At 46.2% G+C, this 26,941-nt stretch overlaps 1 protein-coding gene across 2 annotated transcripts in view; it reads left to right on the plus strand.

Moving 5' to 3' along the window:
- Positions 1-26,941, plus strand: part of LOC135056420 (uncharacterized) — a 243,261-nt gene that overhangs the window by 120,775 nt on the left and 95,545 nt on the right. Inside the window, exon 4 of one of the 2 annotated variants that reach the window (XM_063961561.1) lies at positions 25,423-25,665. Coding sequence is in view for 1 of the 2 variants with exons in the window: in XM_063961563.1 (XP_063817633.1) it covers positions 25,617-25,665 (49 nt within the window). In the remaining variant the exon portion in view is untranslated. Of the gene's footprint in view, positions 1-25,319; positions 25,666-26,941 lie in introns of those variants that run through there. The other variant, XM_063961563.1, reaches the window with a different exon arrangement.

Here is a 26,941-nt window from a genome sequence, read left to right on the forward strand (position 1 = left end):
TGTATTTCAAAGCGATAGCCCTAAAAATGCACCATCTTCTCTTGATCACATAAATGCCCTCGCTCCACCCTACTCCCACCATTGGATGTTACAAACTTTTGGTTGCTCCATAAACCTGTGCACTATGATGGAAATCTAGGTACATTGGAGGTCATTCCGAGTTGTTCGCTCGCAAGGCGATTTTAGCAGAGTTGCTCACGCTAAGCCGCCGCCTACTGGGAGTGAATCTTAGCATCTTAAAATTGCGAACGACGTATTCGCAATATTGCGATTACAAACTTCTTAGCAGTTTCAGAGTAGCTTCAGACTTACTCGGCATCTGCGATCAGTTCAGTGCTTGTCGTTCCTGGTTTGACGTCACAAACACACCCAGCGTTCGCCCAGACACTCCCCCGTTTCTCCAGCCACTCCTGCGTTTTTTCCGGAAACGGTAGCGTTTTTTCCCACACGCCCATAAAACGGCCTGTTTCCGCCCAGAAACACCCATTTCCTGTCAATCACACTACGATCGCCTGAGCGAAGAAAAAGCCGTGAGTAAAAATCCTAACTTCATAGCAAATTTACTTGGCGCAGTCGCAGTGCGGACATTGCGCATGCGCACTAAGCGGAAAATCGCTGCGATGCGATGAAATTTACCGAGCGAACAACTCGGAATGAGGGCCATTGTGTCCGCTGCGTTTCAGCCATATTATGGTGCATGAGTGACCACCACCTCTACTGACAGACTGTCATTGATAATTAATCAAGGCAGTTCCCTGTGTTGTGTTTGTAATGCTTTTCACCTGGTGATATAAAGATCTTAAAAACTGCCGTAAAGATCAAGCTTTATGTAAACAGGCGTGATAGTGCTGTAATCAATCATTTTCACTTTCTGCATGATTGCATATATATGCCTGTTTGCTTTATATGGCATCACATTGCAAACAAGACTATGTAGAAATATGTCATAAAGTGATAAGTTTTAAAGGAATTTAATGTATTTGATAAGGTGAGTTTACCATACATAACGACTCACCTGAGACAAGGTCATGGATTCTAAAATGTGACAAATAAAGCCTGAGACACCATTTCTTATAAGTGATTTGTCGGAGTCTGGTTTGTCACAATAGATCATGTGATGCATTCCAAGGTGGCCGCATCTATGAAGCAGAACAGAGGGAGTATTTGTTTACAGATAGTGACATAGTATTCAAAAGTGCCATAGGCGTCCATGAGGGGCACAAATGGCCATGAGGTGACACTGCTGGACCAGGTAAGTGGAGCTAAAAGCCTGATGTGTGACACATATATGCTCAGGGTCTAGAACCCTGGTACTGTAAAGTTCTAACGACCTCGCTACTTGATAATACAGTAATTGTTGGAATGGGGCATGAAGTCCCCATTGGAGAATGCAGCGGTAGGGGCCCATTCTTAAGGGTTGTGGTCAGTAACCACAGGATGAGACCAGCTTACACAGAGGCCCACATGTATTAAACCTTAAAAAGTTATATAAAGTGGAGAGTGATAAAGTACCAGCCAATAAGCTTCTAACTTCCATGTTACAGGATGTGTTTGAAAATTATAGTTAGGAGCTGGTTGGTTGGTACTTTATCATAATACATTTAGGGGGACATTTACTAAGCCGTGATAAGAGTGGAGAAGAAAGCCAGTGGAGAAGTGCCCATGGCAACCAATCAGCACTGAAATAACATCTATAATTTGCATACTATAAAATTATAGAGAGCTGCTGATTGGTTGATGGGGCAACTTCTCCACTGGCTCACTTCTCCGCTCTTATCATTGCTTAGTAAATGTCCTTCTTAGGCCAGAGTCTTGAACAGCCATTAGAGACCATTTGTCTGAATCTCTAATAGAGTAACAATATATAATTTGAGTGCACTGTCTGGAGCCTGACTTTAAAGGAAGGGGTGGGCCCTCAGGCAGTGGGGCCAATGGGGATTTCTGGAAGTGGAAGGATTCTGAAGTTGGATCAGATGAGAAGGGTCTGACAGAATTCTTTTAAGTTACAGTGGAGAGCTTCTTAAACCTATAAATCTAGACCTATCAGGAATTTAAATTATTTCAATTATTATTATCAGGATTTTAGTGAAGACCAGAAGGACATTCCTGGCATAGGTGTGACAGATGACCCTGACCACACCAAGGCATTACTGCTTTACAACACTGAGGTCATGGGTTCAATTTCCACCATGGCCCTGTGTGGAGTTTGTGTGTTCTCACCATGCATGTGGGTTTCCTTCCACAATCCAAAACTATACTTGTAGGTTATTTGTCTTCCGACAAAAAAAATAGTAAAAAAATAACCCTAGTGTGTAAGTTTGTGCATGTACGTGTGTTTAGGGCAGACAAGATGGGTTAAGTGGTACTTACCTGCCATCAAGTTCTATGATTCTACAGTATGTCTTTGGATACAGCATCGGATCAGAGTAGAAACGTCAGTGGCCGTCTTTTTACTTAAGACGTCTCCTGCGTCTTTTGCATATCTTAACACAGCCCTGCTACTGTATATCACCAATCCCTGAATCAGGCCCATAGTCAGACCCTCCAAGATACAAACACTGGGCCTCATGTAGTGTAAAGCATACGCCCATCATATCTTACTTGTATTTGCCCTGGGCATACTCAGAATATGGGCACACACAAGTGAGGAAAGGCGAGTGAGTTATACAAATGTCTACACTTACACATGAAGTGGCATAACTGGGCTGTAGTGGAATGGTCTCATGTAAGCCAAGCTCAGTGAGGACACGTCAGTGCAGCTGTGGGCTATGCTAAGTTGGACATACATATAAATACAACTGTTTCCAGCCTTATTATTTGCACCTAGTATAGAGCAGCTGCCAATGCTCACTGATGATGAGGAGCATACCTCCCAACATTGCTACTTTGGGAGCCGGGACTTCTGCGTGGTGTAGCCCCGCCCATGTCTGAAAAGTTTGACGAGACCTCAGGGAAAGGGGGCATGGCTGCGCAGGATGCTGTGATCACAAGCCACGCCTCCCGATTTCATCACTGATGGGGCATGGCCAGCCCTCTGTGAGCTGCTGGCATGCCCCCATTCCATCTGACTCCCGTGAATAGATGCTATGCGCATGTGCACAGCGTCTATTTACCCCTGCTCTGCTATGCGCATTGACTGACAGGAGCCTCCCAACTGCACCCCCCCCTCCCCTCCCCACCGCGGGACACTTCGGCCCTCAGGTGGGTCAGCAGGACAGTCCTGTAAAAATGGGACTGTCCCACAAAAATCGAGACAGTTGGGAGGTATGCACACAGGGAGAGAGGCAGCACAAGAGGCATACAAGAGGCATACAATTGTGCATATACATTTTTCTTGTGCACACAGTTTGGGAGCACATACAGTGTGCCTGACTTTCTTCCAACTCAGAGACTGCATCCGTGTATATGTTTGCACAGACAACACACGCATTCCTTATTGGGAAACGTGTAGGAGTGTAGTCTGCAGGGATCATTATATTTTCAGTCTTTTAGTATTAAGTAGAAAACACTGTGCTACAGAGTTGTGTTTTATTGGAACAGGAGCAATGTATACTGATATGACAATATATTTAGTTTAAATTTCTTAAGTGCTTACAAATGACAAGAAAAAGTACATACAGTATCTGACATTGCATTTCTTGCCATATATACATACAGTACTTACAATACATAAAGCTCATCTTTCTCTCTTTTGCTTTTATGGTTTCATAATTATAAGGCCAGGATTAACAGCAAATCAATCATTAATTCAGATTCTTTATCCTTGGCATCACCTTTGAACAAAAAGTGATCAGCTTACATAAATGGGTGGGCCTATCCAGGGTCAGACTGGCCCACAGGTGCACAGGAGAAATCCCCAGTGGGCCCCACTGCCTGAGAGCCCCACCCCTTCCTCTAATGTCAGGTTCCAGACTGTCTACTTAAATTATACATAGGTACTCTATTAGAGGGTCAGATACATATTCTCTAATGACTTGACAAACCTCAGTGGGGGCTGGCAACACTCCTTAAGCATTGGACCTTACCACTGCATTTCCCCCCAGTGTGGCTTTTAATCCCCAGTCCAACACCGGCCTAGCTATGTAGTGGGCATACCTTTTTAACTTTGCTGGTAAGTGTATTAGGATAGAGAGTGCCTGTGTAATGGAGATGGCATAGCCATACCCCTGGGTGCATACTTTGCACTGAAAAGCATTAGACTGCCCGTATCTGACTTTGGTCTGCCTCCTATAAATTTTTAGCTGCTACTTGCACCAGTGACAGGTGCTCGCTGCACCCATCCAATTCTGCTCTGCTATGTAGACCAGCAGTCAATGGACATACCTCTCCAACTGCCTGGTGAATGGGACAATGCAGTCCCAATGGAAACAGAAAGACAAATCCCTCATATCAGGGCTCTCCAGCTCAAATTGGCATGGTTGGGGTTTACAAGTGGATGCTGTTTATCTTTTATTTTGCAGTCATGTACCTTATGCTCCTTTTAAAAATAATGGTATTTGATATAGGCCAGTAGTGTACAGTGGCTTGCAAAAGTGTTCAACCACCTAAAAAGTCAACAGATTTGTCTGTATTAAAAATTACACACAAGTTCTTCCAGACAGTATTTATTATGCTGACCAGTAGGCTCTTAAAGTACATTTTCAAACCCATAATTTATTATTTGCCTGCAGATTTATTTACAGCTCCTGTGAAGCTCAAAGTATACACAAATGAAAGATATTGCCCTAACAATGGGTTTTTCAATTAGCCTTTACCTGCTAATCATTTTTTTTAAAAAGTCAGCTTTTTTTTTTTTAAGACCCCCTAATTTATTTTAAATAACCTTTGCCATACTGTAAATCTGAAAAGCATTCTAGAAACAGTTATAGACATGCACAAGATAGATGTTATTTTAAAGCATTTTCCTAAGTGCTTGTAAATCTAAATAAGTATTGTTGGATAATGGGGGTCATTCTGACCCGTTCGCTCGCTGCTTTTTATCGCAGCCGAGCGAATGGGTACCCACTGCGCATGCACCGGCGCCGTAGTGTGCCGGCGCATGCCAGACGGCCGAAGGCCGTAGCTGGGCTGTGATCGCCTCTGCCTGATTGACAGACAGTGGTGGTCACTGGGCAGGAGGAGGCAGAATGGCGGCGTTTGGCCGCCATTTCGTGGGCGCGGTCTGGCCAACGCAGGCGTGGCCGGACCGTGTGCAGAGCGGCCTGCAGCGGCTGCGTGATGTCATACTCAGCCACTGCAGGCTGGGGAGCGACGAATAGCTCCCGGCCAGCACGCTAAAGCTGCGCTGGTCAAGAGCTACTCTTGAAGTGCAAAGGCATTGCTGCTGTACGATGCCTTTGCACTTCTGCGAGGGGGAGGGGGGGCGGCACTGACATACGGGGCGGACTAGCTCTGTGCCCCCCCGCATGTCAGTGTGAATGATTGTAGCTCTGCTAAATTTAGTACAGCTACGATCATCTCGGAATGAGGGCCGATGTGTGGAAACGGAAGCTGCATCATACCACCCAGGCACCACCTAAACAAAGCCGTCTATCAAAGCTCAGCATCAGAACAAGAAGGAGACTTCTGAGGAAAACTACAGAGAGACATGCTATCACTTTGATGGAGTTATAGAGGGCATAATTCATGTTTGTATGCAAATGCAATTCTCTTGGCTACGGAACTGCTAATGTTAGCAAGATAAGCTGCCACCCAGGGATGAACAGAAATGCCCACCGGAGCTATTGCAAACTCAATGTGCCTGCACAACAGTTTAAGCTTCAGGGCCCAAGAAATGTAGGTCTGCCACTGGCAGCATCATGTTGTGGAGATGCTTTTCTTCAGAGAGGACTGGGCAACTTGATGACAGACCGATGAATGCTACAAAATGCAGGGAGATGGTGCAAGACAACCTGCTTCAGTCTTCTAGAAAACTAAAGTTTGGGAGAAAGTTGATCTTTTAGCAGGACAATGATCACAACAAGGCCAAGGCAACACTGGTGTGGTTGAACAACAAAAAGTTGAATGGTCTGTAATGGCTAAATCTAAGTCCAGATCTCATTCCAATTCAGAATCTGTGGCACTGCGTTGAAAATTGACGTTCACAAGCATCATCCAACCAACCTGAATGGGAAGCAAATTTGCAAGGAACACTCAGCAAAATTCGCTCCCACCCTGTATACAAACCTAGTAGATATGTACCCCAACACCTCAGGTGGAGATAAAGTGGCCGGAGATAAAGTACCATCCAATCACTTCCTGTCATTTTTCAAACCCAACCTGTGACATGGCAGTTAGGAGCTGATTGGCTGGTACTTTATCTCTGGCCACTTTATCTCCACCTGAGGCTTAGTGAATAGACCCCTTAAAGCTGTTATTACAGAAAAAGGTGGATCTACCAAATATAGTCTGCATGGGTTGACTATTTATGCAAGCAACATTTTTCGATTTATATAAAAAAAAAAACCTATAGACAAATATTAAATTATGTGTTTGGAAACTTCCTTTAATAGCCTACTGGTTAACAATAAAAATACTATCTAGAACAATCCTTGTGTCATTTATAATTTTTGGAGGGTGTTAAATACTTTTGCAAGCCACTGTATATACTAGTGTGTACTTCTGGATGGGTGGTTTCACTTTGCTGGCTGTCGGGGTCCCAGCGCACAGTATACCAGCGCTGGAATCCCGACACCCGGCATACCGACACCTTTTCTCCATCTTGGTGGTCCACGACCCCCCTAGAGGGAAAATAGATAGCGTGGCACACAGGGGCTCATTTGCGCCCGCCATGCTGTCGGTATGCCGGCGGTCGGGATTCCTGAACCGTTATGCTGTGCGCCGGGACCCCGACAGCCGGCATACCATACTACATCCCTTCTGGATGTTGCAGGGAATTTCCTCAGTCTGACCCAGTTAGTAGTGGAAATAGTGCCAGAACTTGCTGTTGGAGAAAGAGCTTTCTTAGCCAAGGTACCCACTGACACCTGATCGATAAAAGTTTAAACATCAGTGACACAGTGTGCCAAACGTGAATGATTTTGACATTCAGTGGCCAATGAGACTTGCAATCAAGGAGGTCAAGATCTGAATGTATAAATTGGAACTGGCTGCATGGGGACCCAGTCCCCCACATTTATATGCTTTGTACCAGCCTTATAAAAGCTAGCAGATGCAATGTCATACCCTTGGGTGTAGCTATATTGGGTGCAAGGGATGCTGTTGGGGTGTGGTATATAGGGTCGACCAGACTTAGGTCGACAGTGTCTAGGTTGACCACTATTGGTCGACAGTAAGTAGGTCAACATGGTTCTAGGTCGACAGGGACTCTAGGCTGACATGTACTAGTTTGACATGACAAGGTCGACATGAGTTTTCTCACTTTTTTTGGTGTTGTTTTCTCCGTACAGTGACCGGGAACCCCAATTAGTGCACCGTGTCCCCTCGCATGGCTCTCTTCGCTCGCCATACTTCGGGCAAGGTGCTACAGGTTACCGTTCCCAACTGTAGTCCATGTGGATCGTAAAGTATGAAAAAGTTAAAAAAATAAAATGAAAAATATGAAAAACTCATGGCGACCTTTTGTCATGTCGACCTAGAACATGTCAACCTAGAGTCCCTGTTGACCTATTTATTGTCGACCTAAGTGTGGTTGACCTAGAGACCGGACACCATGCTGTTGTTATGGAGTCCATACCCAGGTCATATACTGTAGTTGTCTGGTATGTTCCTGGAATTGCCTGCTATGCAATTGAGTCTGGCCCGTTGCCTGAAAAAAGGAGATTTATGGTAAGACTTACCATTGTTAAATCTCTTTCTGCGAGGTACACTGGATTCCACAGGGAATAATTCAGGGTGTAGAGTCGGATCTTGATCCGAGGCACCAACAGGCTAAAGCTTTGACTATTCCCAGGATGCACTGCACCACCTCCTCTATATCCACGCCTCCATGCACTGGATCTCAGTTTTATTAACCAGTCCAATGCAGTAGCAGGGAAAAGAGACGACAGTAGTTAGTAGCCACAGACAACCACATTCTCACGACAGGAGAAGGTACCAGCGGCTAATGCCATACAAACCCAAAGAAGCTAAGTGCGTCAGGGTGGACGCCCTGTGGAATCCAGTGTACCTTCTGCAGCGGGATATGCTGGTATTCCACAGGGAATAACATCAGGGATGTCCTAAAGCAGTTCCTCATGAGAGGGGACGCACTGTAGTGGGCACAAGAACCCGGCGTCCAAAGGAAGCATCCTGGGAGGCAAAAGTATCAAAGGCATAGAACCTGATGAACGTGTTCTCTGAGGACCACGTAGCCACCTTGCACAATTGTTCTAGGGATGCGCCACGGCGGGCTGCCCAAGAAGGTCCAACAGAGTAGTATGGGCCTAGATAGTAGTAGGAACTGGAAGACCAGCCTGTACATAAGCTTGTGCAATCACCATTCTAATCCATCTGGCCAAGGTCTGCCTATTCGCAGGCTAGTCACGTTTGTGTAAACCCAAAAAGGACAAAGAGAAAATCAGATCTCCTAAGAGAAGGTTCTCTTCACATATATACGGAGAGCCTGTACCACATCCAAAGACTGTTCTTTGGAGGACAAACCAGGAGAGATAAAGGCTGGAACCACAATCTCTTGGTTAAGGTGGAAAGACGGCACCACCTTAGGCAGATAACCAGGGCGAGTTCGAAGAACCGCGCAGTCACGGTGAAAAATCAGAAAGATTGACCGACGGGATAGGACACCCAAGTCTGAAACCCTTCTAGCAGAGGCAATAGCCAGCAAAAATAAAACCTTAAGTGTAAGACATTTAAGGTCCACAGACTCAAGAGGTTCAATTGGAGACTCTTGTAGGGTATCCAGAACAACCGACAAATCCCAAGGAGCCACAGGAGGGACATAGGGAGGTTGAATCCGTAAAATGCCCTGAGTGAAAGTATGGATGTCAAGCAGAGTCGCAATTTTTCTCTGAAGCCATACTGACCAGGCTGAAATATGAACCTTGAGGGAGGCCTGACGAAGGCCTAAGTCCAGGCCCTGTTGCAGGAAAGTCAAAAGTTTGGCAGTACTGAACTTGTACGCATCGAAGTTCGTAGCCGCACACCAGGTGAAGTAAGAATTCCAGACCCTATAATAAATCCGAGTAGAAGCGGTTTACGGGCATTCAACATAGTTTGAATGATCGCCTCAGAAAATCCCTTGGCCCTCAGAACCTAAGCTTCAAGAGCCATGCCATCAAAGCCAGTCGGGCCAGGTACTGGTAGACACAAGGGCCCTGAACGAGGAGGTCTGCGCGTTGCGGAAGTAGAAGAGGACTCCCTATCGAGAGACCCTGCAGGTCTGAGAACCAATGCCATCTGGGCCACGCTGGAGCGATTAGAAGTAGTAAACATCCTTCTTGCTTGAACTTCTTTATTACCCTGGGCAAGAGTGACACCAGAGGGAACACATATGGCAGCTGAAAGTTCCATGGAATAGCCAGGGCATCCACGAATGCTGCTTGAGGATCCCTTGTCCTTGCTCCGAAGACCGGAACCTTGTGATTGTGTCGAGACGCCATCAGGTCTACATCTGGTACGCCCCACTTGTCCACTAGGAGTTGAAAGACTTCCGGATGAAGGCTCCACTCTCCGGCGTGTACATCCTGATGACTGAGGAAGTCCGCTTCCCAGTTGAGGACCCCCAGAATGAACACTGCCGATATGGCTGGCAGATGGCGTTCTGCCCATAGAAGAATCTTTGACACTTCCATCATTGACATGCGGCTTCGAGTGCCGCCTTGATGATTTATATACGCCACTGTGGTGGCATTTTCCGACTGTACTTGAACAGGCCTGTTCTGTACCAGAGGCCAGGGCCGGCGCTTCCACTAGGCAGCTTTAGGCAGCTGCCTATGAGCGCAGGGAACTGAGGGGGCGGCACACTGAGGCTGTCAGGAGCCCTGGTCATTCTAGTGGTTAGACCCCCTCCCTGTATCCCCCATGAAATAGCAGGCCAGCAGCAGCAGCAGCAGCAGAAGGGTACCAGGCGGCATGGACATTGGACACACTAGTAGCAGCGCTGCGGGGGTAGTCCTGCAACGCTACTAAACCAAGTGACAGCAACTGATGCTTTTTGGCCATTCCAGGCCACTATACCCTACTCAGTGTCCCGGGATCCACCACCGTTTTTCTTTAATTCACCACCTCTCTGTAGAAGATATGCAGTGGCAGCAGAGAGGTGGTTTCCCCCTCGGCCGTTCCCGTTCCCGTGTCCCCTCTCTGCCGGCTCCATAGACTGCTGCTTTGCATTTTTTTGATGCTTTTGTGTTTAAGGGGGCGTGGCCACATAAGCCGTGATTAGGCCACGCCCCCCGACTTTGCCAGTTCTCCCCGCGGTCTGTCTGTGGCTCTGCCTGGCCTGCCTGCTCTTTGGGAGACTGGCTCCTGTGATCAGAGCTGGAGGTAACTACTGTGGTAGTGCCAGGTGTGTGCCTCCAATATGAGTGTGTTTCCCTCTGTCCCAGTATGAGAGTGTGTGTGTGTGTGTGTGTGTGTGTGTGTGTGTTTCAGTGTGTGCCTCTGCCTCAGTATGAGTGTCAGTGTGTGTGTCTCCGTATCAGTGTGTGTGTTTCAGTACGAGTGTGTGTGCCTCTGCCTCAGTATGAGTGTCAGTGTGTGTGTCTCCGTATCAGTGTGTGTTTCAATACGAGTGTGTGTGCCTCTGCCTCAGTATGAGTGTCAGTGTGTGTGTGTGTGTGTGTGTGTGTGTTTCAGTGTGTGCCTCTGCCTCAGTATGAGTGTCAGTGTGTGTGTCTCCGTATCAGTGTGTGTGTTTCAGTACGAGTGTGTGTGCCTCTGTCTCAGTATGAGTGTCAGTGTGTGTGTCTCCGTATCAGTGTGTGTGTTTCAATACGAGTGTGTGTGCCTCTGCCTCAGTATGAGTGTCAGTGTGTGTGTCTTCGTATCAGTGTGTGTGTTTCAATACGAGTGTGTGTGCCTCTGCCTCAGTATGAGTGTCAGTGTGTGTGTCTCAGTATCAGTGTGTGTGTTTCAATACGAGTGTGTGTGCCTCTGCCTCAGTATGAGTGTCAGTGTGTGTGTCTCAGTATCAGTGTGTGTGTTTCAATACGAGTGTGTGTGCCTCTGCCTCAGTATGAGTGTCCGTATCAGTGTGTGTGTTTCATTACGAGTGTGTGTGCCTCTGCCTCAGTATGAATGTCAGTGTGTGTGTGTGTCTCAGTATCAGTGTGTGTGTCTCAGTATGAGTGTCAGTGTGTGTGTGTGTGTCTCAGCATCAGTGTGTGTGTGTCTCTGCCTCAGTATGAGTGTCAGTGTGTGTGTCTCCGTATCAGTGTGTATGTTTCAGTACGAGTGTGTGTGGCTCTGCCTCAGTATGAGTGTCAGTGTGTGTGTCTCCGTATCAGTGTGTGTGTTTCAATACGAATGTGTGTGCCTCTGCCTCAGTATGAGTGTCCGTATCAGTGTGTGTGTTTCAGTACGAGTGTGTGTGGCTCTGCCTCAGTATGAGTGTCAGTGTGTGTGTCTCCGTATCAGTGTGTGTGTTTCAATACGAATGTGTGTGCCTCTGCCTCAGTATGAGTGTCCGTATCAGTGTGTGTGTTTCAGTACGAGTGTGTGTGCCTCTGCCTCAGTATGAGTGTCAGTGTGTGTGTCTCCGTATCAGTGTGTGTGTTTCAGTACGAGTGTGTGTGGCTCTGCCTCAGTATGAGTGTCAGTGTGTGTGTCTCCGTATCAGTGTGTGTGTTTCAATACGAATGTGTGTGCCTCTGCCTCAGTATGAGTGTCCGTATCAGTGTATGTGTTTCAGTACGAGTGTGTGTGGCTCTGCCTCAGTATGAGTGTCAGCGTGTGTGTCTCCGTATCAGTGTGTGTGTTTCAATACGAATGTGTGTGCCTCTGCCTCAGTATGAGTGTCCGTATCAGTGTGTGTGTTTCAGTACGAGTGTGTGAGGCTCTGCCTCAGTATGAGTGTCAGTGTGTGTGTCTCCGTATCAGTGTGTGTGTTTCAATACGAATGTGTGTGCCTCTGCCTCAGTATGAGTGTCCGTATCAGTGTGTGTGTTTCAGTACGAGTGTGTGTGGCTCTGCCTCAGTATGAGTGTCAGTGTGTGTGTCTCCGTATCAGTGTGTGTGTTTCAGTGTGTGCCTCTGCCTCAGTATGAGTGTCAGTGTGTGTGTCTCCGTATCAGTGTGTGTGTTTCAGTACGAGTGTGTGTGCCTCTGCCTCAGTATGAGTGTCAGTGTGCGAGTCTCCGTATCAGTGTGTGTGTTTCATTACGAGTGTGTGTGCCTCTGCCTCAGTATGAATGTCAGTGTGTATGTGTGTCTCAGTATCAGTGTGTGTGTCTCAGTATGAGTGTCAGTGTGTGTGTGTGTGTGTGTGTGTGTGTGTGTGTGTGTCTCAGCATCAGTGTGTGTGTGTCTCTGCCTCAGTATGAGTGTGTGTGTGCCTCTGCCTCAGTATGAGTGTGTGTGTGCCTCTGCCTCAGTATGAGTGTGTGTGTGTGTGTGTGTGTGTGTGCCTCTGCCTCAGTATGAGTGTGTATGTGTGCCTCTGCCTCAGTATGAGTGTCATTGTGAGTGTGCGTCTGCCTCAATGTGTGTTTTTTTTACGCTGTGGAGCCCAAAGTGTTATTTTCTTTTTTTCCTGAAAGGGGCGAATGTGTTTGTTATTATATATTCCTGTGGTGGCCAATGGCGGGGTGTTTATTTATTTATTTATTTTGGGGGAGGGGGCGGTGGAGGCTGAAGTTTTGCCTAGGGTGCCAAGAAACCTTGCACCGGCCCTGCCAGAGGCAGGGCCAGTGTCAGAGCATTGAACACTGCCCGCAACTCCAGAATGTTTATCGGAAGGAGAGATTCCTCCCTGGTCCACCGACCCTGAAGAGAGTGTTGCTCCAACACCGCACCCCAACCCCGCAGACTGGCATCCGTCGTTAGGAGGACCCAGTTGGAGATCCAGAAGGAACGACCCCTACTCAATTGTTGGTCCTGGAGCCACCAGCTCAAAGACAGATGAACTTCTGGAGTCAAGGAAATCATGTGAGATCTGATCCGGTGAGGCAGGTCATCCCACTTGGAAAGGATTAACTGCTGCAGAGGGCGAGAATGAAATTGAGCGTACTCTATCATGTCAAAAGCCGACACCATGAGGCCTAGTACTTGCATCGCCGAGTGTATCGACACATGAGGGCGAGAGAGGAAGCATCGTATTCTGTCCTGAAGTTTTAGGACCTTCTCCGGAGACAACAACAACCATTGGTTGTGTGTGTCTAATAAAACCCCCAGGTGTTCCATGATTTGAGCAGGAACCAGCAAGGATTTCTTCCAGTTGATGACCCACCCGTGGGCTTGCAGGAATTGGACCGTCAGTTCCAGATGACGGAGGAGAACCTCTGGGAAGTTCGCCAGGATCAACAAGTCATCCAGATATGGCAGGATCCTGATACCCTGACAGCGGAGAAGGGCCGTTATGACCGCCATGACCTTAGTAAAGATTTGTGGAGCCGTGGTCAGTCCAAAAGGCAAGGCCTGGAATTGATAATGTAGGTTGCAAATAGCAAACCGCAGATATTCCTGATGCGACATGGCAATAGGTATATGTAGGTAAGCATCCTGTATGTCCAGGGATACCATATAGTCCTTGGGCTCCAAGGCCAGAACAATAGAGTGAAGAGTTTCCATACGGAATTTGGAGACTTTCACAAATTTCTTGAGGTTGAGAATGGGCCTTGAGGATCCATTTGGTTTCGGAACTAGGAACAGCGTTGAATAGTACCCCCTGCCTCTTTGAGCCAGAGGCACCGGAACTATCACTCCTGTCTCCAGGAGGGATTGTACCATTAATTGTAGAGTTTTTGCTTCCAACGGATCCAAAGGAATATTTGTCAAGCAAAACTGACGAGGGGTACGTTTCTTGAAAGAGATGGCGTATCTGTGAGTGACGACTTCCCTCACCCAGGCATCTGAAGTGGTCTGTAACCATACCTGAGCAAACTGCAGAAGTCGGCCTCCCACCCTAGGGTCCCACAGGGGGAGGCCCGCCCCGTCATGCAGCAGGTTTGTCTGGTTTGGAAGCAGGCTGACGGGCAGCCCAGGAATGTTTAGGTTTGGGCTTAGAGGTTTTGGAAGTGCGAGCCTGCTTCGGGTACGTCTGACCCTTTCCTTTACTTGGAGGTCGAGAGGAACGAAAGGTGGTTCTTTTAGCCTTCAGAGCCGAAAGATTAGTACTCGGCAGATATGCACTTTTAGCAGACGCTAAGTCAGCAACAATCTTTTTCAGATCTTCCCCAAAAAGAATGTTTCCCTTAAAAGGGATCACCTCCAAGGTCTTTTTAGAGTCCAGATCCACAGACCAGGACCGCAACCACAGAATCCGGTGAGCCAGAATGGATGTAGTAGACGCTTTGGCTGCCAGCACACCGGCATCAGAGGCCGCCTCCTGTATGTAATGAGAGGCTGTGGTAATATATGAAAGACACTGTCTGGCAGAAACTATCAGAAAAATTAGGAGGAAGCTCCGCTTGAACTTCTTTAACCCAGGCTTCCATAGCTTTTGCAGCCCAAGAAGTCGCTATAGTAGGTCTATGCACAGCACCCGCAAGAATGTAAATAGACTTCAAGCAACCCTCCACACGCTTATCTATCGGTTACTTCAGAGAGGTGACGGTAGTGACAGTGTAGAAGACACCACCAGACGTGCCACATGTGAGTCCACCGGTGGTGGTGTTTCCCAATTTTTACTTAACTCTGCAGCGAGGGAATAACGAGCTAGCATCTTTTTAGACAGGGAGAATTTCTTTCCTGGAGATTCCCAGGATTCCTGACGTATGTCGACTAAATGGTCAGAATGTGGCAAAACTAATTTAGTAACCTTCTGACGTTTGAACTTATCAGGTATCTTAGACATATCTGAAGGTTCAGTTTCATCATTGATCTGAAGAATCAGTTTGATAGCCTCCAAGAGGTTAGGAACATCCACCCGTGTTGTAGATTCCCCATCAGAAGCATCTGCATCAGTGTCTAATGGGTCAGTATATACGCCATCTTCATCAGATGAAGTATCCGAAACATGCGATTGTGAGGAAGAAATGGTCCGCTTAGATGACCCTTTGGTCCTAGGGGAGCAAGAGTCAGGCTTTTGTTTAACCAAGGACTGATTTAACTGCTGTAACTGAGTAAACAGAGAATCCATCCATGGTGGATTTACCACAGGAACAATATGTGATTGTACAGGCACAGAAGGTCCAACAGGGGGCGCAAGTCTCGTTACTAGCGTAGTCAGTAAATTAGAAAAAGCAGCCCAAGGTGGGTCTTGGTGTGCCACCGGTGCTGCAGGCTGACCGAGGGGTACAGAACCCCCAACCTCAACTGGAATATTTTCCTCAGATAAATCTGCAGCATCAGCACTGCATGACGCAGGATCAGCCACAGATCTCCAGCCCTGTGACGCAGACATTATTGAAGAATGTAGCTCTAGGGCGTAACAGTACAATATAGCCAGACACAGTACCTGACAAAAAAAAACCTGTGGAGTGTGACTGCAATGCAGAACACAAACAGAGGATTTAAGTGGTATAAGGTGACTGAAATATCCCCTCTGCTGGACTTCACCACCGGGTACCATGGAGCCTGTTCTAAACGGATTTCAGTAAATCTGACCTGTGCTCTTTGCCCTGGTGGATATAGTGGGGTCCCTGCACGGCCACAGTGTCCACACCAGCGGCGCGGTCCGTCTCCGGAGACCGTTACCGGATCACGATTTCGGCAGGTCCCGCCTGGGGTACCCTCTCACCTCATCCCTATGGTGCGGCCACGCGATCCAGGAGAGCAGCGGCAGTATGTGTGCCTGATGAGACCGGAGCGTCTCCGCTGTAAGTAGCCGGCAACCAGGGCACGGAAGTATACAGCGCAGCCCGAGGAGGTGAGGGAGCCACAGCAGGATATGTCAGTATGACATATAGCACCAAATGCCTATGCTGTAGCCCTTCTTTCTTGCCAGATAAGCTCTTTTCAGAGCTGCCCTGTTAGCTGCCTGCAGGCACCAACTTACAAACGGAGCTTCAGTGCCTGGAGGCGGAGTTATAGAGGAGGCCGTGCAGTGCATCCTGGGAACAGTCAAAGCTTTATCCTGTTGGTGCCTCGGATCAAGATCCAACTCTACACCCCAATGTTATTCCCTGTGGAATACCAGTGTACCCCGCTGCAGAAAGGGGACTTATTAGCACTCATATAGGTGTCTGTCTCTGTCTCTCCCTCTCAGTAATGCTCCATACTGATATGATCCATGTCCTGTGCTCCCATTTCACCCTCACAGGTATAGATGAGTTAAAGAGTGAGTCCTGCACTGTTGTCAGATATGCCTCTCTGCAAAGTGAGCTGGGGGCGTGGATTGAGCCCTTAAATTAAAAATATCCCTGAAAGTGTAAGTGTGCCAAAATGAAGAAGATTCCCACTCAAAGTGGAATTTCCTACATTAGGAAGTATACCCTAAGGTAGGAGCTGGTTGATCCCTAGCCCCCTTCCCATTTTTACACTCACTGGGAACCATACTTGCCTACCTGATCCTCTCCATGAGGGAGAAAACTCAGCCTTGAATGCCCTGCCGACATGGAGCTGCCATGTAAGATTCAATAGCTGCCAATAGTGATGGAACACTTGAAGCATCACTGTCAGCAAATTAGGTGAGATAAGAGGTCATTGGGACATAATCACTTTCCAGATTTCTATGTAGGATAAGGCTGCCTAATGGGGTGACATTCCATTTTCAGTGAGTGACAAGTGTAGTGGATGCTATAATGGTAAGTTACTAATAAAGATGGGGCATGTAGTCGATGGTGTAATGTACTGGGGGCACAGTAATTATTATTCCTGACAAATACCTCTCTCCACTCCAATCTATCCTCAATGCTGCTGCCCAGCTCATTTTCCTCACTAAACGCACTACGTCCACCTCTCCTCTCTTACTAGACCTTCATTGGCTCCCCTTCCCTTTCAGAATCCATTTCAAGCTTCTCACACTTGCTTACAAAGCCCTCACCCACTCCTCTCCCATCTACATCTCTGATCTTATCTCCCTTTACACTCCCATACGTCCTCTTCACTCTGCTAATGCACGCCGACTCTCCTGCCTACGGATTACTTCCTCCCACTCCTACCTCCAAGATTTTTCACGTGCTGCACCACTTCTCTGGAATTCCCTACCTCTCCCACTCAGACTCTCCACCTCTCTACAAAACTTCAAACGGGCTCTCAATACCCACTTCTTCACCAAACCCAGCCAAATCTCATCCTAAACCTCTGTTCCATGCTCTCTATGTACCCCATCTGTCTCACCCCTGTCTGTCTACCCCTCCCCTTTAGAATGTAAGCTCTCACGAGCAGGGCCCTCTTCCCTCATGTGCTTATCCTTTTCTTACTCTAATAATATTCAACTGCACCAAATCCAGCAGTCTTCTGCCACCTGATACTTATTCCAGTGTCATCTGCTGATGTAGCTATGTTTATTTACCCTGTACTTGTCCTATATTGTCGTCAATTGTAAGTTGCTGTTTTCCTGCTTGATTATTTGTTTATGTACTCTGTAATTGGGCGCTGCGGAACCATTGTGGCGCCATATAAATAAAGGATAATAATTATTATTATTATTATCCTTTATTTATATGGCGCCACAAGGGTTCAATAGCGCCCAATTACAGAGTACATAAATAATCAAACAGGAAAACAGCAAATTACAGTTGATGACAGTATAGGACAAGTACAGGGTAAATAAACAGTTACATCAGCAGCTGACCCTGGAATAAGTATCAGGTGGCAGAAGACTGCTGGATGTGGTACAGTTGAAGATTATTAAAGTAAGACAAAGGATAAGCACATGAGGGAAGAGGGCCCTGCTCGTGAGAGCTTACAATCTAAAGGGGAGTGGTAGACAGACAGGGGTGACACAGATGGGATACATAGAGAACGTGGAACAGAGGGTTAGGATGAGATTTGGCTGGGTTTGGTGAAGAAGTGGGTATTGAGAGCCCGTTTGAAGTTTTGTAGAGAGGTGGAGAGTCTGAGTGGGAGAGGTAGGGAATTCCAGAGAAGTGGAGCAGCACGTGAAAAATCTTGGAGGTAGGAGTGGGAGGAAGTAATCCGTAGGCAGGAGAGTCGTCGTGCATCAGCAGAGCGAAGAGGACGGGTGGGAGTGTAAAGGGAGATAAGATCAGAGATGTAGATGGGAGAGGAGTGGGTGAGGGCTTTGTAAGCAAGTGTGAGAAGCTTGAAATGGATTCTGAAAGGGAAGGGGAGCCAGTGAAGGTCTAGTAAGAGAGGAGAGGTAGACGTAGTTCGTTTGGTGAGGAAAATGAGCCGGGCAGCAGCATTGAGGATAGATAAGAGTGGAGAGAGGCGTTTGTCAGGAATGCCAGTCAGGAGGAGATTACAGTAGTCCAGTCTGGAGATGACCAGTGAGTGGATAAGAGTCTTAGTAGCATCCTGGGTCAGAAAGGGTCTGATCCTGGAAATATTTTTTAGATGAAAACGGCGGTTTGGGAGGTGCTGAATGTGTGGTATGAAGGAGAGGGAGGAGTCAAGGATTACTCCAAGACAGCGCACTTGGGGGCTAGAGGAGATAGTAGTGCCATCAACAGATAATGAGATTGTAGGAGGTGAGGTTATGCGGGAGGGAGGGAAGATGATCAGCTCGGACTTAGACATGTTAAGTTTAAGAAAGCGCTGGGACATCCAGGAAGAGGTAGCAGAGAGACAGTTGGAGATACGAGTGAGGAGAGCAGGGGAGAGGTCTGGAGTGGAAAGATAGATTTGGGTGTAATCAGCATAGAGATGATATTGGAAACCAACAGAACTAATGAGCTTACCTAGTGAGGACGTATAGAGAAGAGGACCAAGGACAGAACCTTGGGGTACACCTACAGTTAGTAGAAGTGAGGGGGAGGTGGAGTCATGTGAGGTGACAGAGAATGAACGGACAGAGAGGTAGGAAGACAGCCAAGAGAGAGCAGTGTCACGCAGACCAATGGAGTGAAGGATTTGCAGTAGGAGAGGATGGTCCACAGTGTCAAAAGCAGCAGAGAGATCAAGTAGAATAAGTAGAGAGTCGTGTCCCTTAGATTTAGCAGCATGTAAGGGCAGTTTCAGTGGAGTGGAGAGGATGGAAGCCAGACTGGAATGGGTCAAGCAGTGAGTGTGAGGAAAGAAAGAAAGTAAGGCGGTTGTAGACAATACGCTCAAGGAGTTTGGAGGCAAAAGGGAGAAGAGAGATGGGTCGGTAGTTGGAGAGAGTGTTTGGATCAAGGGTAGGTTTTTTAAGAATAGGAGAGATGAGTGCATGCTTGAAGGCAGAGGGGACAGTGCCTGATGAGAGGGAGAGATTGAGAAGGTGGGAAAGATGGGAACAAGCAGAAGGAGAGAGGTAGCGGAGGAGGCGGGAGGGGATAGGGTCAAGTAGTGAGGGGACAGGAACGAATGAGGGCCATGACTTCCTCTCCAGATGCATGGGAGAAAAATGTCAGAGTTGGTGGTAGGGATGGGGAGGAGTGGTAAGGGATGGGAGAGAGCTGGTTACTGATGGTCTGGTGTGATGTCCTTACGTATGGAGTCAATTATGGATGTGAAGTAAGTGGCAAAGTCAAGAGCAGAGAGTGAGTAAGGGAGACGAGGTGGAGGTGGGCTGAGGAGTGAGTTGAGAGTGGCAAAGAGGCGTCGGGGGTTGGAAGACTGGGAGGAGATGAGGTTCTTGAAGTATGACTGTTTAGCAAGAGAAAGGGCAACACTGAAGGATGAGAGCATACGTTTGAAATGGAGGAAGTCTGCCTTAGAGCGTGATTTCCTCCAGTGTCGCTCAGCAGTACGTGAGCATTTTTGCAGATATCTGATGCATTTGGTGTGCCAGGGTTGAGGTGTTAATTTGCGAGGGTGAATAGTGGTTGGTGGAGCAACAGAGTCAAGAGCATGTAAGGGATGCCCCCAGCAGAGAGAGCAGCAGGAGAAGTAGTGTCAGAGGGCGTAATCCAAGTTTCAGTAATGGCTAGTAGGTGTAGGGAGTTGGAAATGAAAAGGTCATGAGTGGGGACCAGTTTGTTACAAACTGATCTGGCATTCCAGAGGGCACAGGATAGGGGGTATGAGTTTGTGGGAGAGATGTGAATGAGATTATTAGGGTTGCTTTAGCAATGAGGTGAGATTAACTTTGAGGGCAGGGATGATGAGAGTGATGGTGCGAGTGCCTGAGCTAGGAGGGGAGACTGCAGGTGGTGGGCAGAGAGGGAGGTCAGTGTGATGTGGATGGGGGTGTGGGGAGGTGACAGGGAAGGGAGGGATGGAGCAGGGCTGGGTTGTGGGGTAGCAGGACCATGAGGCAGACGTGAGTGAAAGTGGGGTAACAGGAAAAGAGGGGAAAGAATACAGAGAGATGGAGGGGAGGGAGGAGGAGGTGTAGGAGACTAGGGGGGAAAGATAAAGACACGTGATTAGGTAGACACTGAGCGATGTGGGGAGTATAAGAAAGCCTTGACATAGTGTTTATTAGGTAGATAAGTTGAGGGAAAGTGGAAGTAGGAGTGGAGGCTGTAAGGGATTCAGAGCCGAAGAATTGCAGAAATGCAGATGAGAAAAGCAGTGTTGGCTCAATGGGTGTAGATTTAGTATGAAATGAATCAGAAGCGTAGATAAAGTGGGTGTTGAAATGTATTTGGACCGTAAGAAATGAAAAGATTGTGAGGTTTAAGAAGCAATGGTAATTTTGTAAGATTTTTTAAGTGTTTGTAGGTAAGATTGCATTGGTGCAGCTGTGCATTAAAAACAAAATTACAATAATATAGATACAAGCATTTGTTGGTGAAATGGATGGTTTATGAAATGTTCAAGTAAGGTAGTTCCGTGCTATTTAATCAGATGCAACAATCTGGAGGTAAGTGATCTGAAGGGTAAGTGATTCACATTTGTTATTAGTTCCTCTGTTTTCTTTGTTTTGTTAGATTGGTGTGCTTCTGTATTCCTTCTTTTTCACTTCGATTGAACGCTGAAGGAACGCTGCTGTTCTGTGTCAATTTTGTCACGCTTTGATAAAAAATGCACGCTTCGAAAATAAATGCACAGCCTACACCATTGAACTTAAGTAGAGGACTACTACAAGTGAAACCAATAATTGCAATCTGTAACCACACCCCACCCCCTCAAATGCCAGGCAATAAATTACCTTATAAAAAACAACCAGGCATTCCACAAAGATTAAACTGGGCCTATATCATTCAAAACTAAAAAAAAAAGTACTTCAGAATCACATACTATGCAATAATGTTTCAATTTGCATTACCTAGCAGAATTAGCTTTGCATATAGAGATATAGTGCAGCAGAATATGTTGGTGGGAGTAGTTACCTAGCAGAATTAGCTTTGCATATACAGATATAGTGCAGCAGAATATGTTGGTGAGAGTAGTTACCTAGCAGAATTAGCTTTGCATATACAGATATAGTGTAGCAGAATATGTTGGTGAGAGTAGTTACCTAGCAGAATTAGCTTTGCATATACAGATATAGTGCAGCAGAATATGTTGGTAGGAGTAGTTACCTAGCAGAATTAGCTTTGCATATACAGATATAGGGGGTAATTCCAAGTTGATCGCAGCAGGAAATTTTTTAGCAGTTGGGCAAAACCATGTGCACTGCAGGGCGGGCAGATATAACATTTGCAGAGAGAGTTAGATTTGGGTGGGTTATTTTGTTTCTGTGCAGGGTAAATACTGGCTGCTTTATTTTTACACTGCAATTTAGATTGCAGATTGAACTCACCACACCCAAATCTATCTCTCTCTGCACATGTTATATCTGCCCCCCCCTGCAGTGCACATAGTTTTGCCCAACTACTAAAAAATTTCCTGCTGCGATCAACTTGGAATTACCCCCATAGTGCAGCAGAATATGTTGGTGGGAGGAGTTACCTGTAGATGAGAAGAAGAGAAGAGAGGTCAATTCACAATTGATATCAGCTGAAGATAAATGAACGCTGATGGAACGCTGCTGTTATGTGTCAATTTTATCACGCTTTGATAAAAATGCATGCTTCGAAAATAAATGCACAGCCAAACGGCTTTGCACAGCCTACACCATTGAACTTAAGTGGCATAATCTGAACTGGGGGTTTGTAATATGGCATAATATGAACAGAAGGCTGTGGCGGATCCAGGGGGGGGCACTCGGGCCCGTGCCCCCCCTGTCATTTGTGGCAGTTCTCCGTCCGTCCCCGCCGCCGCACAGGGAGATTGTTTTACCAGCGGGCGCCCGTCTCCCTGCACAGCGGCAGCCGGAGGCAGGAGCTCAGTACTGAGCTCCGGCTTCTGGCGCTGTCACTGTGCGGCGTGCGCTATTGGAGAGACATCAGTCATTACGTCTCTCTCATAGTGCTGAGGAGAGGACGCCAGGAGGAAGTCTGGAAGCGGGAACGGGGCTCGGTAAGTATGAAGTTTTTTTTAATCTTCCTTAGTGCAGTGGGGGTATCTACTGGGGGCAAATTATGGAGGAACATTACTACTGGGGGGGGCATCAACAAGGGGCATTACTGCTGGGGAGGGTATTACTACTGGGGGCATTACTACTGGGGTGTCATCTATTGGGGCAATACTACTGGGGGCAGCTACTGGGGGACATTTTTACTGGGGGGCATCTACTGGGGGCAAACTACTGGGGGGACATTATTACTGGGGGCATCTACTGGGGGCAAACTACTGGGGGACATTATTACTGGGGGGCATCTACTAGGGGCAAACTACTGGGGGACATTATTACTGGGGGGCATTATTACTGGGGGCCAACTACAAGGGGGCAAACTACTGGGGGTAAGCTACAAGGGAACAAACTACAAAGGGCTAACTACTGGGGGCATACTACAGGAGGGCATTACTACTGGCAGCGTAACTACAGGGGCATTACTACTGGTGGCGTAACTACAGGGGCATTACTACTTTGGGCTAAACTACAGGGAGGCCAAACTACAGGGGCCAAACTACTGGGGGATAACTACAGGGGCCAAACTACTGGGTGCATTACTACTGGGGGCTAAACTACAAGGGGGGGCATAACTACAGGGGCTAAACTACAATGGGGCAAACTACAGGGGGGCATTACTACTGGTGGCTAAACTACAAGCAGGCAAACTACTGGGGGCATTACTACTGGGAGGCTAAACTAAAGGGGGGGGGGTAAACTACTGGGGTCATAACTGCAGGCGCATTACCACTGGGGGCATAACTACTAGGGCAATAAATGACTGGGGGTATTACTACAGGCAACATTACTACTGGGGGCAATACGGGCATTGCATAAAGGGCACCACTGCTATGGGGTCTATATAAGGGGCACTACCAGTACAGTGGATATTGCATAATGAGCGCTACAACTGTGGGCATTGTATAAGAAGCGCTACTGTGGTGGGCATTATGTGTATTACGGGGTGCTACTACTTGGGCATTATTATGCTGCCCCCTGCCCCTCACACACTGCCCACTGTACCCAGCACCTCACACACAGCCCCCTGCACCTTGACCCTCACACGCTGCCCCCTGCCCCTCAAACGCTGCCCCCTGCACACTGCACCATGCACAGCCGCACGCAAATGTACTTGCCCCTTCCATGGTGCCCCCCCCTATCATTTTCTTCTGGATTCGCCCCTGACAGAAGGGCACTGTAATGTGGCACAATATAAACTGTAGACTGTATAGCGTTACATAATATCAGTAATGTGGCATAATCTGAACTGGGGGTTTGTAATATGGCATAATATGAACAGAAGGGCACTGTAATGTGGCACAATATAAACTGTAGACTGTATAGCATTACATAATATCAAGTGGAGCACTATAATTTGACATAATATAAACTGGGGCTCTGTATATGGCATTCTATGAACTGGGGGTACTGCAATATAGTAATGTTGCACATTATGAACTCGGGCCCCAAATTGTGGAATAATATGAACTGGGGGAAATACACAATTGGCACAATATGAATGTAGCATAATATGAATAGGGGGCACTTCAATGTAGCATATTATGTACTGGGAATATTGTGTGGTATAATGGGAAAAAAAGGCACTGTTTGGAATAATGTGGAATATTTTGAACTGGGGGCACTATAGTATGGCATAACATGAAATGGGGATGCTGAAATAGCGCACTACTATGGGGCCTAACATTAAGTAGGTTACTACTATGGGGCATAAAGTGACCCATCGATGGAGAGAGGTGTCTTTCTAGAAGCATTGGGATAGGAGCCCCTTCAAAATGCTATGGCAACCACAAAGTTCTGGCTACGCCTGTAGTGATACCAGTAGCTTTGAGGCCTTAAGCAGTTGCAAGCATGGGGGAACAGGGCTAGCCAGCCAGCCTGCCTCTCCCTACCCTGCCACAGTTATTTGTGGCTGGGTACTATATATACAGATTACTTATACAGGTTGAGTATCCCATATCCAAATATCCGAAATACGGAATATTCCGAAATACGGACTTTTTTGAGTGAGAGTAGGATAGTGAAACTTTTGTTTTTTGATGTCTCAATGTACACAAACTTTGTTTAATACGCAAAGTTATTAAAAACATTGTATTAAATGACCTTCAGGCTGTGTGTATAAGGTGTATAAGAAACATAAATGAATTGTGTGAATGTACACACACTTTGTTTAATGCACAAAGTTATAAAAAATATTGGCTAAAATGACCTTCAGGCTGTGTGTATAAGGTGTATATGTAACATAAATACATTATGTGCTTAGACTTGGGTCCCATCACCATGATATCTCATTATGGTATGCAATTATTCCAAAATACGGAAAAATCCCATATCCAAAATACCTCTAGTCCCAAGCATTTTGGATAAGGCATACTCAACCTGTATGAGTATTGCACGTCTGAGCTACTATGTGAAAGTGCAATACGAGCAACCTGACACATACGCTTTCACATTTAAGAGATCTTGAAAACCTGCAAATCTAAACTTTTATGACTGGTACAATATGAGTTCAAGTATAATAAAATAACATTTACTCATGTGTGGATTATCTGGAATCTTTATTTGCAGTAGATTTTACAGCTGATTGCCCCCGTTACTTCTCACTGCATATTGTTATTCTATTATGTTGTAGTAAAGCTATTTAAACTAAACTGCACAGTGTGTGCTAAGGTTGTGTAATATATCAGGTATTTTCAGGGGTGCTCTCATAACAGAGGTAGTTTCAACCCATCCAGTCATCTTGGCTTATCAACTGAGGGAGATACATTCCTTAGGGCTGCTCCCTTTTTTTTAGTCACTCCTGGCTGGGAGCCACCTACAGTTCAGAAACACAGCCTCTGAAAGAGCAAGCACTGATTGAGCTCTTAGGTCAGTTTCCTCTGTTGCAGAGACAAGAATCCATCCTCCAGTTCCTCTTACAGCTGCCTCTTTTTTTCCAGATAGCTGGCTGTACATATTGTGCACAGAACCTCAGTAATGCCGGCAATCATGGATACTGAACAGGAAGCCATATATTCTATAGTCTTCAATTAACAACAGAAGAAAAGGATTTTAAGCAGAAGATTGCAAACACTGCCTACTGGAAAATACTCAAGGGCATAGAAAGCGGCAAGATCCGATTGACTGTGTGACAATGTTCAACTGGCACAAAACATTTGCTATTCTGCCACACTGGAAGAGAGGTATATAGTCTGATTTTACTGCACGTATGGCTGAATTGTGGCTGAATTACTATTTGAACCTGATTTAAATATCCAAAATTGTTAGAAAGTTATATAAAACTAACAGTTTCAATAGTGTGTTAGCTTGAGTATAAAACACAGGTATATAATAAGGCACAATGTAAATATAGGCATACTTTTCTATGTATATTTACATACACAGATTTTATTTGGGTGGATATACTATCAATGTCTATTCTCGGTCACAAAAAGGTATTACTAAGCATGGGTGCAGGATCCTCGTTACCCCGTAATATATATTCTTAGAGTTTATTTCTGAATGTATTGCTATGCTATTACATAGTTGCTAATTAGAAATAGCATTATGGGTTGCTGAGATCACAGCTGTGAAGCAGTGTGGCAGGATGTGTTAGATCTAGTGCCACTTCCAATTCCATAATGCTCATTGGGTTACTCTCACCATCTGATGCTGTAGCTGATGCTCTCCTATATAACGCCTCCAGTGTCTGTGCTATATTGTTTCAGTCACTGTCCTAATAGTGATAGCAGTACGCATATAAGGTAAATTAGCTAATGCTACTAACAATAATCATAAGGCAAGTTAAACAAGAAAACTCTGTATTACATACAGTACTTAGGTATACCAACTGCTATTAACGGATGTGATATGCCAACGCTGAGCAAATTCCTGCAGGCACTGAAAGATATGGCTTACTACCTGTCACCTCTCCGCCCAGGAAGTGAGTAATCTTCATAAAAGATATATATATATATATATATATATATATATATATATATATACTAGTTCCCAGCCCATCAAAATGATGTAACAATATAGCAGTAATGTCAGCGCCAGTGGCTGTGTGCGCCCGAACGGAGCAACAATTAAATGTTTGGTGGCCACCAGTGCGCAAAACACTTGAATTCACCCCATGGTGGTAAGGAGCAGCGTTATCCTTTTATTATATAGGATATACATATATACTCTGTATTTGGCTTACCTTGACAAAGGAGCTTGCGCGCCCCGAAACGTTGGAATACTTAGCCTGTTTTATGGAATAAATAGCACCAGCACTTTACTTTCATTTGGCTTTGTCAGTCTCTGAGTGCCGCTGTTTGCCACACAGCTACTCATCTATATATATATATATATATACATATATATATATATATATATATATATATATATATGTATAATACTCTTAGTGAGATTTGTCTAGTGGGGGGAGGAGTAGGTAATGCATGCACCTGTAACTCTGCCATGGACTAGCCAGTA

The sequence above is a fragment of the Pseudophryne corroboree genome, chromosome 3, assembly GCF_028390025.1.
Source record: "Pseudophryne corroboree isolate aPseCor3 chromosome 3, aPseCor3.hap2, whole genome shotgun sequence".
In the NCBI taxonomy this organism is placed as follows: domain Eukaryota; kingdom Metazoa; phylum Chordata; class Amphibia; order Anura; family Myobatrachidae; genus Pseudophryne; species Pseudophryne corroboree.